The following is a 13,830-nucleotide window of genomic DNA, read 5'->3' on the forward strand; positions in this document are numbered from 1 at the left end:
TATGTGTGAGCCTGAGGCAACAGCAACTGGACGGAAACTGGAATTGGCGAATGGTAGGTATTCCGGTGGCGGAAGAGCGGAGCCCCTGTGACAGAGTGTGGGAATTCTGGAGCCGGTAGAAGCGGGAGCTCCAACAGTGGAAGAGATGACAACAGCTGAGCGCAGCGGATAATGGAACTGGTAGCAGTAATGAATTAACGGACAGCAGGAACTCTTTTGGTAAGTGAGTGAACAGTAGCTGACCGCAGGAATTCTGGAACCAGTAGCAGCAGGAGTAACAGGCAGGCAAGATATAATCAGGGTCAGTAAACCGTGTTTTCCAGGAACAAAGTCTGAGTCAGAAACCTTGTCAAGCAAAGGACCATAGGATGCAGGGACGGGCAGCAATGGGTCCAAGGGTCAGGTGAGGCAGGAACGGGCTAGGAGGGGTTAACGGCAGATTTAAAGAAAATACCAGCATTAAGTTGTGTTGTTTTGAAAAATGTATGGTCTGCGTCCCCAATGTGTTTTTGAGACGTTTTCCTTTCAATAAAACCGTTACTGTAACAGTTCTGTCTCAGCTCTGTGTTGCCAGTCTCGCTGTGGCCTGAGGGGGGAGTGTGGCGCCTTGTTTTCCACTTTTTTGGGATTAGTTTGTAGTGTAGTGTAGGAAGTTCGGATCATTTCGACTCGTTCATTGAAATGATCCGATTCATGATCCGAATCTTCAGATCACTCAGTGTGACTCACAGGAGTTACTGTTTCCCGGTCCCTCCGTGCAGGCACACTAACGATTGGCCCCGCCCCTTTCATTACACTCGATGAACCCTCCTGCCTGCCTACTCTGGTGATGTCACTGAAGGCAGAGAGTCGTTCAAAGATCCAAACCTTACAGGGATCCGGATCTTACAGGGATTCGAATCGTTCAGAGAATATCACTGGCACCATACTTCTATAAATCAATACATTAATAATCTTCACTGCCCCCAGGACTTAGATTCCCCTCAGTTTGCCCCCCTTACCTCTAACTGCACCTTAAGTTAACTTTATTAAATTAATTAACTCTCAGTCATCAGCTTTAAATGAACCCTAAAGACCCCATTAACCATAACTGCCCCTAAATTAACCCTAAACACCCCATCAACCATAACTACCCCTTAATTAACACTAAACACCCCTTCAACCACACCAATTTATTAGGTAATTTATCTGGAGTACATGCAATTAATTTAGGGGCCGTTATGGTTCATGGGGTCTTTAGGGTTAATTGTAGGGGCCATTATGGTTAATGGGGTTTTTAGGGTTCATTTAGCGGCAGTTATGGGTGATGGGGTGTTTAGGGTTAATTTAATGCTGATGACTGAGGGTTAATTTAGTTAATTTAATAAAGTTAACTTAAGGTGCGGTTAGAGGTAAGGGGGGCAAACTGAGGGGAATCTAAATCCTGGGGGCAGTGAAGATTATTAATGTATTGATTTATAGAAGTATGGTGCCAGTGATATTCTCTGAATGATCCGGATCCATGTCAGATTTGAATCTTTTATATCATTTGAATCTTTGGACTCTCCGAGTCATCGTTCCTCTGTGAATTAATGAGCTGTAACCTGATCCCAGAGTCTTTGAGTGCTGTGCAGATTACTCCCTCTAGGATCAGGTTACAACTGCATGATTCAGACTGAACCGCTACAAATGAATCGTTCATGATCTGGACTTCACTATAAGTAGTTTGATCTTCAAACTAGCAACAGGAAGAGAGTCGGATCGCTGCGTGTATAAAGTCAGAAGAAAGGGAAAGAGGACAGAAGGAGGAAAAGGTAGGAGGTTAAAAAGGGGTTTTCATGTAAAAAAAAAAAAAATAGTTTGAGTTAAGGGGGGAGATCACAAACCGGACTGCCCAGCGAGGGGACGACGGGGCGGCTGTCTGCTTCAGGAGAGGCCGGTTTGTAGACGTTGAGGGGGAGAGGCAGTGAGAGGGGGGAAGGCAGTGAGAAAGGGGGAAGAGGCAGTGAGAGGGGTGAAGGCAGTGAGAAAGGGGGGAAGGCAGTGAGAAGGGGGGGAGGTGGTACATAGTGAGAAAGGGGGGAAGGCACTGAGAAGGGGCAAATAAGGGGAAGGGCAGATGAGGAGAGGTGGTAGTGTGAATACGTACGAGAATCGATGAATTGCGTGGATGAATTGCTGGAATGATTTGTGAGACTGCGTAAATGATTTGTGTGAATGAGTGAGTAACTGTGTAAGTGTTTGTGTCTGTCATGAATGTTTAAGTGATTTGGGGAAATGCAAAGATGGTACATGAAGGGTGGGCTGTTTGCCGACAAAAATGTCTTACACTGGGCTGTTAGGGGACAAAGTTGGCCCACGCTGGGCCGTAATGTGTGTGTAATTTGGGTGCTGGTCAGGTTCTATGTGGGCAATGTGGACCCCAGGGATGGCTTTGGGGTGTGCAACCTGTGTGATCTATGCTTTAATCTAGGGGGGTATTTATACCTTTTTAATGCTGAGTTTATATGTGAATTCCAATTGATTTAGACCTGCAAAGCTGGGTGTGTGTTATTCTGTTGATCTATCTGGTACGCTGTTTCCATACATTATTATTGTATACCTACAAATAGAGGGTTTGTATGTCTGATTCTGTTTATTTGATCTATACCTTCAATGCTGAGTTGACATGTGATTTTCAATTGATCTATACCTGCAAAGCTTGTTTTTTTGTGTTGATTCTGTTGATCTATACCTGTTATGCTATGTTTCCATACATCATTTATGCATACCTGCAAATATAGGGTTTGTATGTGATCTACACATGCAAGTGCTGTTTATACGTGTTTGATCTATAGTTCACAGGAAGGAAGGAAACGTGCGTTATGGCTTAGTGAATGAGGGACAAAGGGAGTGGGAATGATTTCAGGGTAGAGGACTTCTCAGAGTCATGGTCAGGGTGAGAAAGGGGGAAGACTGCACTGACTCTCACAGTCTTCCTCTAATCTGCAGTCAGTGTGGCAATTCTTTTTTTGGTGTGGTAGCGGAGGGAGTGATTGTATGCTAGGGAGCGTGGAGCGGGGCCCAAGGAAATGTCGGTGTGGCAGAGCCTGTCCTGCTGTGTGTGTCTGGGTGTTGGTGTGGCAGAGCCTGTCCTGGTGTGTGTGTGTCTGGATGGCAGAGCCTGTCCTGGTGTGTGTGTGTCTGGGTGGCAGATCCTGTCCTGGTGTGTGTGTTTGGGTGTCGGTGTGGCAGAGTCTGTCCTGGTGTGTGTGTTTGGGTGTCGGTGTGGCAGAGTCTGTCCTTGTGTGTGTCTGGGTGGCAGATCCTGTCCTGGTGTGTGTTTAGTCATCTGTTTTCTGGCCCTTTACTTTCTGTAGGACTAAATTGAACTATTTAACTTTTACTTATCCAGAGATAAAACGCCCTCCTGAATTTGTGGTCACTTCAGAGGACAAAACATTATAGGCCCAGAAATCAGTGAGAGCAAAAGTAAAGGTATTGTGTTATTTACTCTATTTCAACCTGCGTATATTATTAAAAAGGGATTAGTAGCAGTGGATTGTGGCTTCAGGGGTCCCGTGTATGATTACTTTTTTTAGTCGCGTTCCTCCGCCTAGAGGATTTGCTGAGCGCCGCAAATCAGTTGGGGTGGTCTGAGGTCTGAGTTTCTTCCCTGCTGTGCGGTGAGTCTGCGACTGACAGACTCACTCGTCGTGAGGGTGATCTGACCAGCCAGGGCCCAAGGAGGGCCACACTGCCACTAGTACCAACTAAATGGTCAAAGATGAGTTACTGTTTTGAATCTTTCATTAAAGATATAGCGCTTTATAAATTGCATGACGTTATGATCCATTTATTATATATTTATGTAATGCTAATTGATAACGGTGACAAAAGCATGCTGAAATATAACTAATAGACAGCAAGAAATGGTATATTAAATGTGTCTGGTCGCGGTTGTGACCTTCTCGGCATCTTCTTGCAGCTCCGGGGAAGCATGTGGCTCTCGGTCGTGTTCCAGTGGGCCTTCTATCTGCTGCTGCTGGCGGCGGCAGTGGTCGGGGTGCTCTTTCTGGCATATTGCGCTTACGTTCAGTACATTCACATGAAGTTCGACCACATCCCGGGGCCGCCGCGAGACAGGTGAGTGACATTCCGTTAAACCACCCGCTGTACAGCGCCACGGAATATGACTGTGCTATATAAAACAATAAATAATAATTATAACCAGGTAACACGTTGGCTCAATATCCACACTGAGCTTTGTGATAACGGTGCGACCGCGGACGCGTCGGGGTTGGAAGGGGATTCTCTAACTTTTCGTGTAGTCTGGGAATTCTGACACCGCCCCCCCCGGTGTGAATGAATGAAGCGCTGATTTCTGATTCTCATCTTCACAGCTTTCTCCTGGGGCACATTCCCACTCTAAAAAAAGCAATGGAGAATGATAAGCTGATCCACGATCTCTTCCTGCAGTTGTAAGTCTCATAACTTGTCACAAGCCTGTCGTTATGTTTATGCCGTATAGAAATTTCTATTTTTCCTCTACTGAGAGGATAAATGGAGTAGATTCCTGCCGTTACCTCTCAGCTGAGTTGGTTGAAACCCAGCCGGATCAGCCATAACATCCAACAGGCACCCAATACCGCCTAGTGGTTCTGATCAGCCCCCAATGTCTCTTCTTCTAGGGCAGAAGAGTATGGTCCGGTATTCAGGATTAACACTCTTCATCGCGTCATGATAACCTCCACCTGCCCGGAGTCTGTGAAGGTCAGTAGCTATTACCCCCTTCCCTGTACGGGTCAGTAGCTATTACCCCCTTCCCTGTACGGGTCAGTAGCTATTACCCCCTTCCCTGTACGGGTCAGTAACTATTACCCCCTTCCCTGTACGGGTCAGTAGCTATTACCCCCTTCCCTGTATGGGTCAGTAGCTATTACCCCCTGCCCTTTACGGGTCAGTAACTTTTACCCCCTTCCCTGTACGGGTCAGTAACTATTACCCCCTTCCCTGTAGGGGTCAGTAACTATTACCCTGTTCCCTGTAGGGGTCAGTAACTATTACCCTGTTCCCTGTAGGGGTCAGTAGCTATTACCCCCTTCCCTGTAGGGGTCAGTAGCTATTACCCCCTTCCCTGTAGGGGTCATGAACTATTACCCCGCTCCCTGTACATATTGCCTACAATGCCGAGGTATTGTGAGATCTGCAGGGCAGGGACCTCCTTTCCTAATGTATTCACACCCTGACCACTGTATGAGTTATTACATACTATGTATGTATGTGTATATAGATATATATATATATATATATATATATATATATATATATATATGTGTGTGTGTATAATATATATATGTATATATATGTGTGTGTGTATAATATATATATGTGTGTGTGTGTGTGTGTAATATATATATGTGTGTAATGTGTGTGTGTGTGTGTGTGTAATATATATATGTGTGTAATGTGTGTGTGTGTGTGTGTAATATATATATGTGTGTGTGTATAATATATATATGTGTGTGTGTAAGCAGTACGTGGTGTGAATCGTTTCTTCTCCATGTAGAATCATTAATCTTTATGCTAATTTGAGTGCATTGATACTTATAATAAGAGTTAAAATGAGTTTATTCCCCTCCTGCTCCTGAATTCGCTGGAATTTCTTTTAAATAATTAAACATACATTTTTTCTGACTTTTATCTGGCAAACAGAATCTTATCGTTCTTCTATATTATCTGATTGATTTCTAGGAATATCTGATGAACCCCAAATATCCCAAAGATCCGTACACATACAATCGGCTCTCCGGTTTGTTCGGAAAAAGGTACGTTCCGAATGTGTTTGTGGGGCGAGAGTCTGCGAATCCGTTACGTTTCTTCAATGTGTGCCGGCGGCAGATTCATCTCCCATCCCTCCTCTCGTTAGGTTCATGGGCAGGGGACTGATAACCGATCCAGACCACGATCATTGGTACAAGCAGCGGCGCATCATGGATCCCGCATTCAGCAAACAGTGAGTCCGCAAAGCTCGGGGTATAGTGAGATGGGAGAACCCACCAGCAGATCGGCCCCATCCGGCCCCCGTCTCGTCGCCCGTTTCTCCTGCTGTAAAGACTCAAACCTTAATCAGTCGTTGGTCTCGTCTTAGATTCAGGAGCCGTATGTCTATCCCATGCATGTTTAATACCCTCGCTGTATTACCCTCTACCACCTCTGCTGGGAGGCTGTTCGGCTTACATTTGGTATTTATTATCAACTTGGAGATCTTAATAACCATTCACTTAGGGAAGATGGACACCCATTGTCAATAGCTGGAAGCAGGGCCACTAGTGTGTCTTCCCGACAGGTACCTGATGCAGATGTTCAAAGTGTTTAATGAAAAGGCTGAATTCCTGATGGAACAATTGGAAGAGAAAGCAGAAGCCAAAGAAGCAGTGAGTTTACACAAACTCATCAACTGCGTCACCCTCGACGTCATCACCAAGGTCAGTAGACACTTCTCGCCTCCATCACTGAGCCCGGCGCTGTATACAGTAATATAACCCCCAGACTTTGTCAGAGTGTTCAGAAGGGAGATTAAGACAGAGCCATTCTATTGTCCCCCACAGGCAGTATGATGAGGAGTCGGGGTGTTTAGTAGATCGGGGATCAGATAACAGAGTGAGAATCATACAAACGGCTGATATGCAGCTCCCTGAAAACATTTCTATTATGGGGCAAAATGACTACAGATCGATATTTCTGAAAAAGATTTATAATCTGATACGAGGGATGAAGAAATCATTTTCCCGGTTTGATCTCTGACTTATCGCTACCTTTGATCCTCTTTATGATCTGTGTGGAAAGGTCGCGTTCGCTTCTTGCACAACGAAGCAGGAGTGTAACCGGTGTCCTCGCTTTGGTCCGCGTCGTGTGAAAATATCCCTCAGCCCCTCTCGGCTTTTTTTTTTATTATTGCTACATTTTAGGGGGGAAAACCCAAAACTTGGAACTTTAAATGTTGTGTGGTATTATTATATAGTTGCAATGTTACAAGAAACGGTAACCCAACAACATCAAATAATCAACATTCCAAAATCAAGCTGAAAACCTAAAATAGAGAGATCTGTATTAACCCCTTCACGACAAGGCCCGTATACGTGCGGGCTCACGATGCATTGTCCTGAGGGGTTAAAGACGGAACGTTTTCTGATCAGGTGAAGCTGGGTCGCTCGGAGAACTTTGCCACGGACGCTGTGAGCGATATTAAGGCTATACCGCCCATATTGAGCTTTATTCGCAGTCCTTTTCAGCCGGTTCTCCTTGTTGCGGTTGCAGGTTGCGTTCGGGATGGATCTGGATTTAGTTGAAGGAAATAAGAGCGATTTTCCTGGCGCCATCACCACCGCCCTCAAGGGAATGATGCATTACATGCAGGACCCCTTCATGGAGGTGAGACCATCGTTCCTGGCGAGACTCGTAGCCTAATAACCAGAAGATTCTGACAATTATTCAGGAAGTTATGGAATTTCCAAATTATTGGCCGATATTCCCGGTTTGTGACACATAAATGTGTTATAATTACGTAGCGGGGTGACGTCGGCCATTATTTCTGAGACACGTAGACCTTCCACCTGCCGCCGGCTCTACCGGACGGGTTTTCAGGATCTGTTGTCATTCAACCAAAAGGAGAATAGATTAATTTCTCCATAACCTAAATGAATTCCACCTGTGCTCATGCAGCAGACCCTGAAATCCCAACCTGGAGACCGCTGGAGGAGGTCCATGGATGGGAAGACCCTTCGGTGCGTTCTGAGCTCCGTGCGGTTACTGCTTCGTCTCCAGGGGGAAAAATCACTTTAACAAACCCCGCCGAGTGTCCCTTTTCTTTCAGTACTTGCCGAAACACCGGGCTTTTGTGAGGGAGGTGCACGAAAGCGTTGAGCTCCTGCGTAAAACCGGAAGGGAATGTATCGCTAAAAGGAAGCAGGCCATGCTGAACGGGGAGGAATTACCAAAGGACATACTGACCAAAATCCTACAGAGCGCTGGTAACCCTCTATATGTCACCGTGTGTCTTAATACTTTCTATTCACGTCAATGTCGGGTATTTTAGAGCCATATGGGCAGCTGCCGGGGGGCCCTGAGCTGGCGGGTGCCGGTGCCCTGTTCTCTCCCATGTTAGTAAGCAGGAGGGGGCAGCAGGGGCACGGTCTCCCCAGGGTGCTGGAACGCCTAGGGCTGGCCCTTGACTTCAGCTGATGATGAATAGGAGCCCTGAGGCTCGTCTTCTGGTGTGTGTGCCGCCTCAAAGATTCCCCTGTTGGGTGTTTGGACTCTCCGGTGCCCCTCATCTCAATGGGCCAATAGGTGAGATGAGAGCCGACGTACATTACTGTGGTCTGTGCTAGGCCGGGGCAGCCACTCCTGCACCTCTTCCTCTGCTCCGAGCCTTTCTGGGGCCGGCATATGATGTCATATCCCTATGCATGATGAAAGCATGTCATGTGAGGAAGAGGACTACAAAAGGCAGACCAAGGCAGGCACTCAGCTGAGTCAGACTCGGGGCAGCAACCCCACTAAATACACCTCTGATCCCAATGCTTCTTGGAACTTAACCCCCAGAGCTAGCACTTACTCGCAGCAGAAATACCAGAATATATAGAGCTTCCATAACCAGAGGTGTAATACAGATAAGATAAACCTGTGATAAAGGAGAAAGGCATGGAGGAGATCGAGGGCTATAGTGCTACCAGAGATGCATCTAATGCGGGATGATGGGGGACAGACCTAAATCACACCCCTTTCTGGAAACAGATAGAAGCGGCACTCCTCGGCGCATGTTTAAATGCATTGTCTGTGTTGAATCGGCCCCTCATAACCTTTAAGATCACCGGACCTTTAATACCCCCAAAAACATGTTTATTGAGAGAGATTTCTCATCACATTGCTTTTCCTCCCCGTCGCTCAGAGCAGGAGAACGGTTTGGATGACGAAGTCATGCTGGACAACTTTTGTACGTTCTTCGTAGCCGGTGAGTTTGGGGGGACGCTGAGAGATGAGACCCTCTCTAGATTTACTACGAGGGGGCAAAGGTTGTTTTTAGATTGTTAGAACGATGTTAAATATCTCTTTAAATGTGTTTGTCTCTTATATATATATATAATGTCTTATATGTCTGTAAGCGCACCAGGAACATAAAATATATATAAAGCGGGATATGTATAGAGGATTTAATGGGCAGTGAGCTTACCCCGTGCTATAGGAATACATTTTATTATCATTAGTTGTTATTGTTATTAATAATAAAACATTTTATTCGTAGTATTAGTCATAATGTTTATTATTATTGCTGTTATTATTAATAATAATAATCATACATTATTATTATTATTATTAATCATGTATTATTTATATAGTGCCAACAATTCCCACGTGTCTTCTTACAGTCGCTACATTCAAAGGGACAGAACTAGAACCGGCAGACTATGATGAACCATACATTAGGGCTTGGCTTGCAGGCTTACAATCTAGATACATTGATAAGTGTTACTTTGTAGCTAATTTGTATCGATCCCTACAAGGTCCCGTTGAATAAAATTATGGTTAATGTGTCTTTTACAGGACAAGAGACCACGGCCAACCAGCTGTCGTTCACGGTCATGGAACTGTGCAGACAACCTGAGATAACACAAAGGTATGTCATGGGGAGGAAGACAACGAATCTGGCAATGAGCAGGTTAAACTGTTTTGTCGATGTGATTATTTCCAAGGAAAATGTAAAACATGATCACGTGTGAAAAATTGTGCTTATTTTACCGCGAGCGTGTTGTACCGCACCGCAGAATATGATGGTGCTATATAATTTAATACATATTATTAACCTCTCTGCATAAAATCTGTTCGTCCCAGATATAGCCAGCAGGGGGCAGTCCTCCAGAGCTGAGTTTGTCCATGCGATTATTATATTTATTCTTTAATAATTATAACAAATGAAAGAAAAGGACATTTTGTCCATCAAAATAACATGGAATGGATCAGGAATCCAGTGTAACCGGGGTTCATGTCGTAAATGTCGTACAGAGGTCCTTTATCACTCCAATCACTCCTGTGTTCCAGTGGCCCTTTATCACTCCCATCACTCCTGTGCTCCAATGGCCCTTTATCACTCACATCACTCCTGTGTTCCAATGGCCCTTTATCACTCACATCACTCCTGTGTTCCAATGGTCCTTTATCACTCCAATCACTCCTGTGTTCCAGTGGCCCTTTATCACTCCCATCACTCCTGTGCTCCAATGGCCCTTTATCACTCCCATCACTCCTGTGCTCCAATGGCCCTTTATCACTCCCATCACTCCTGTGCTCCAATGGCCCTTTATCACTCCCATCACTCCTGGGTTCCAATGGCCCTTTATCACTCCCATCACTCCTGTGTTCCAATGGCCCTTTATCACTCCCATCACTCCTGTGTTCCAGTGGCCCTTTATCACTCCCATCACTCCTGTGTTCCAATGGCCCTTTATCACTCCCATCACTCCTGTGTTCCAATGGCCCTTTATCACTCCCATCACTCCTGTGTTCCAATGGCACGTTGTGTTCGCTGATCCAAGTTTAAAAGGATAATTGATGGTTAGAAAACCCTTTTGTAATTATGTAACAGACAGAAATTTTCTTGTTTTTCCATGAAAACAGCTGAGTGACCCCAAACGTTTGAATGTTAGTTTGTATATTTATATAGATGAAGGTGTTATCTTTATTTATTTTTTAGCGTGTTTCTCCTTGTATGTTAATCACATGACCAAGTGTTGGAATGAATTAATTTGCCATCTTCTTCTTCACGGTTCTATACAATAAGCAAGTCGAGCGTTGTGTATAAAAGTGATTCTGGTGCAAAACGTTCTGGTCTTATCGCCATAGCAATTTATAGAATGTATAGTAGGTTGAAAAATGACTTCAGTCCATCAAGTTCAACCTTTCACACCTATCTAGTTCTAAAGTTGGTCCAACAAAGGCAAAAAAACCCTACTTGGGGCAATTACCAATTATGCCCCAACAGGGAAAAAAATCCTTCTTGGTTCCGATCCATTTAATTTGTTGCCATAGTGATAAGATCCCTTTAAATCCTTGCACCAGAGTCATTGGCTGATTGAGTAACATATACAATGTATCTGGGATTTCATTCCCCTCCCCCCCCCCAATGAAGCGAAGGGGTGACGAGATCCAATTTCTGAACAGAAAAAACGTTAAAATCAGAAGTTAACGCTAAAATCGGAAACTATTCTGTGTTTAAAGTTCAGTCGCATAACTGGGACCCCCAATAATGGTGTCCTGAGAGTAATTGGGCTCCTGCTACCGGGCGGCATCTGCTTCCTCCGGTTCCTCTCCTGAAACATGTGTCAGAGGTGTGAATGTGTTAGCCGGCTGAGGCTGAGCCTAATGAGGTTTGTTAATATTATTTTAAGACGGTGCTAAATGTTGCTATTCCAGGCTCAGGGAGGAGGTGGATGAAGTCCTGGGATTCAGACGCGATATCAACTTTGAAGACATAACGAACCTCAAATATATGACTCAGGTGAGACATGGGATTGGAGGACGGGGGATGGGAGATGAGGAGAGAGACGCGGGGCGGAATATTATTAATTATTGTTTTATATAGCGCCGTCATATGCTGTAGCGCTGTACAATAGGTAGATAGTCCATAACAAGTAGCATATAACATAACAATTTGACTTACAGAAACCACAGGTGGGGAGGGCCCTGGCCACAAGAGCTTACAGTCTAGCCTTTCTTTATGTCTGGTCACAGGTTTTAAAGGAATCCCTGAGATTTTACCCCCCGGGGCCAGGGACCAATCGTTACGTTGTGGAAGATACAGTGATCGAAGGAATTCGGATTCCCAAAGGAGTGGCCATCACTGTAAGTTCTCTGGTGTTTGGTGAAGCCAAATCCTACGCAATAAACATTTATCTTTCCAAAAAGATCCTGACATAGAATCTGACCGTTTCCCCTGCCGTAACGACTCAAACCTCTCGCATTAGATTCAGGAGCCGTATGTCTATCCCATGCATGTTTATTACCCTCACTGTATTACCCTCTACCACTTCTGCTGGGAGGCTGTTCCACTTCTCTACAGCCCTTTCCCCTAGATGTGTTTATTCATGTGTGCGTTGGGAGTCTGCAGAGTGCATGAGCTGCAGCCATACCGTAAGCGGATCCAGGGGAATTTCCTCCTGCGAGAAAGATAACGTACCTCTTAATGTCCCTAATTTCAAGGAGAAGGCAGAGGTGTGTGTGTGTGTGTGTGTGAGTCTAGGTGTGTTACAGTGTGTTTGAGTCTGTGTGTGTCTAGTTGTGTCAGTGTTTGTTCATGTGTCTAGTTGTGTGAGTGTCTGTGCGTCTGGATATGCTAGTATGCGTGACTCTGTGTGTATCTGGGTATGTTAATGCGAGTGTCTGGGTGGGTGTGTTAGTGTTGAGTGTCTGGCTGTGTGTGTTAGTGTTGAGTGTCTGGCTGTGTGTGTGTTAGTGTTGAGTGTTTGGGTGGGTGTGTTAGTTTGCATGTCAGGGCATTAGGGTGAGTGTTAATGTCTGTGTGCCTTGATATGTTAGTGTGTGTGTACATCTGTGTTAGTGCTGAGTGCCTTGGTGTGTGTGTTTGTGTGAGTGTCTGGGTGTGTGTTAGCGTGTGTGTGTTATTGTGAGTGCCCCTCCTGATATTAGGTTCTGGATCTGGCCCTGAGCCATGCATTTTATGATCAGCGGTCGCTGCTGCCGGTACCTGCAGTGAAAGGGAAAATGTGTGGATGGAATGGGATCGGCCGTACTGTGGTTGGTAATCATGAAATGGGTATAAGGCCATGTTTCCCATAAGGGATATTAAGGGGTCCCCTAAGCTTTGTTTCAGTTTTGGGGTAACTGGAATGTGATGTTTCCGTGCAGTTTAGTACCTACGTCATGGGGAGGATGGCTAAATTCTTTCCAGATCCCTTCAAGTTTGACCCAGAAAGATTTCATCCATCAGCCGAAAAGTGAGTTCTGTGTGTTTAAAGCCCGTGTCCGTCTGTCCGTCTGTCTGATCAGAAGCGCTTTCCGCTGTCACATGACGCTCGGTGTTAGTTGGTCGATCTGCTCTTTTTCAGACCGTATTACTGCTACTTCCCGTTTGCGTTGGGTCCGCGTTCCTGTCTGGGGCAAGTGTTCTCCCAGGTGAAGTATTTCTCACGATTTCTTTACTCCCTAAAAATGTCACCTGATCCCAGCCTCATCCTGCATGAGGACGTGTTCTCTACGTAACTTCCATATTTTATACGTCATGTGACTTTGTGACTTCTTCATGAAGAAAATGGGCAGGAGTTGGTATTTGGTAAAGATGCAGTTTGAGTATTTGGTGATTTGGCGTCAGGACTCACCGGCTTCTCTTTATCTCCTCGCTTCTCTGGGCAGCTGGAGGCTAAGGTCGTCCTGAGCAAACTTATTCAGCGCTTTGAGTTTGAACTCGTCCCCGGCCAGTCCTTCGACATCATGGATACAGGAACCCTAAGACCCCGCGATGGCGTTGTGTGCACCCTGAAATCCAGAGTGGTCTCCTCCAAATAACAAGGTGCCGCTTGATCCAGATGTAAATCTGTCTCATCATTAAAGCTTCTGTCACGGCTTCTGTTGTGTGGTTAATAACGAAAGCTCTGGCTTTACCGGCGGGAGAAAAAGAATACCCAGGGGCGCATTGTAATGGGATACTAACCTCGGAGGTTGTGCGAAAGAATGGAGGGGTAGTGAAGGCTCCATCTCAAACCAGATGCCCACCTCTGAAACCTTTTTACTCTTGAGCCCCACCAGAACGTTTGAATTTCTCACTTGCTGTCCAATTGCCCCCTTCTCCCTGACTCC

At 45.4% G+C, this 13,830-nt stretch overlaps 1 protein-coding gene across 2 annotated transcripts; it reads left to right on the forward strand.

Moving 5' to 3' along the window:
- The first annotated feature begins 1,665 nt into the window (after nt 1–1,665).
- Nucleotides 1,666–13,598, forward strand: LOC128504880 (cholesterol 24-hydroxylase-like). 2 transcript variants are annotated; one of them, XM_053475137.1, is made up of 17 exons: nt 1,666–1,793; nt 3,374–3,456; nt 3,947–4,104; nt 4,362–4,439; nt 4,650–4,731; nt 5,713–5,786; nt 5,888–5,974; nt 6,308–6,446; nt 7,279–7,392; nt 7,835–7,991; nt 8,912–8,974; nt 9,565–9,637; nt 11,431–11,515; nt 11,749–11,859; nt 12,883–12,971; nt 13,083–13,149; nt 13,387–13,598. In XM_053475137.1, the coding sequence occupies exons 3-17, from the start codon at nt 3,959–3,961 to the stop codon at nt 13,537–13,539; spliced, it is 1,518 nt and encodes a 505-aa protein (XP_053331112.1). In that variant the 5' UTR covers nt 1,666–1,793; nt 3,374–3,456; nt 3,947–3,958; the 3' UTR covers nt 13,540–13,598. The 2 variants fall into 2 exon arrangements, with proteins under 2 accessions (XP_053331112.1, XP_053331113.1); XM_053475138.1 differs by lacking the exon at nt 3,374–3,456 and having other exon boundaries at nt 1,779–1,793.
- Nucleotides 13,599–13,830: the final 232 nt, after the last annotated feature.

Source organism: Spea bombifrons, chromosome 9, assembly GCF_027358695.1.
Source record: "Spea bombifrons isolate aSpeBom1 chromosome 9, aSpeBom1.2.pri, whole genome shotgun sequence".
NCBI lineage: Eukaryota > Metazoa > Chordata > Amphibia > Anura > Pelobatidae > Spea > Spea bombifrons.

Coding starts and splice junctions, on each gene's coding strand:
- LOC128504880 (XM_053475137.1), top strand. CDS start 3,959: ATGTGGCTCTCGGTCGTGTTCCAGTGGGCCTTCTATCTGCTGCTGCTG. Junction 6,447..7,278: donor CCCTCGACGTCATCACCAAG/GTCAGTAGACAC, acceptor TTGCGGTTGCAG/GTTGCGTTCGGGATGGATCT. Junction 11,516..11,748: donor ACCTCAAATATATGACTCAG/GTGAGACATGGG, acceptor GTCTGGTCACAG/GTTTTAAAGGAATCCCTGAG.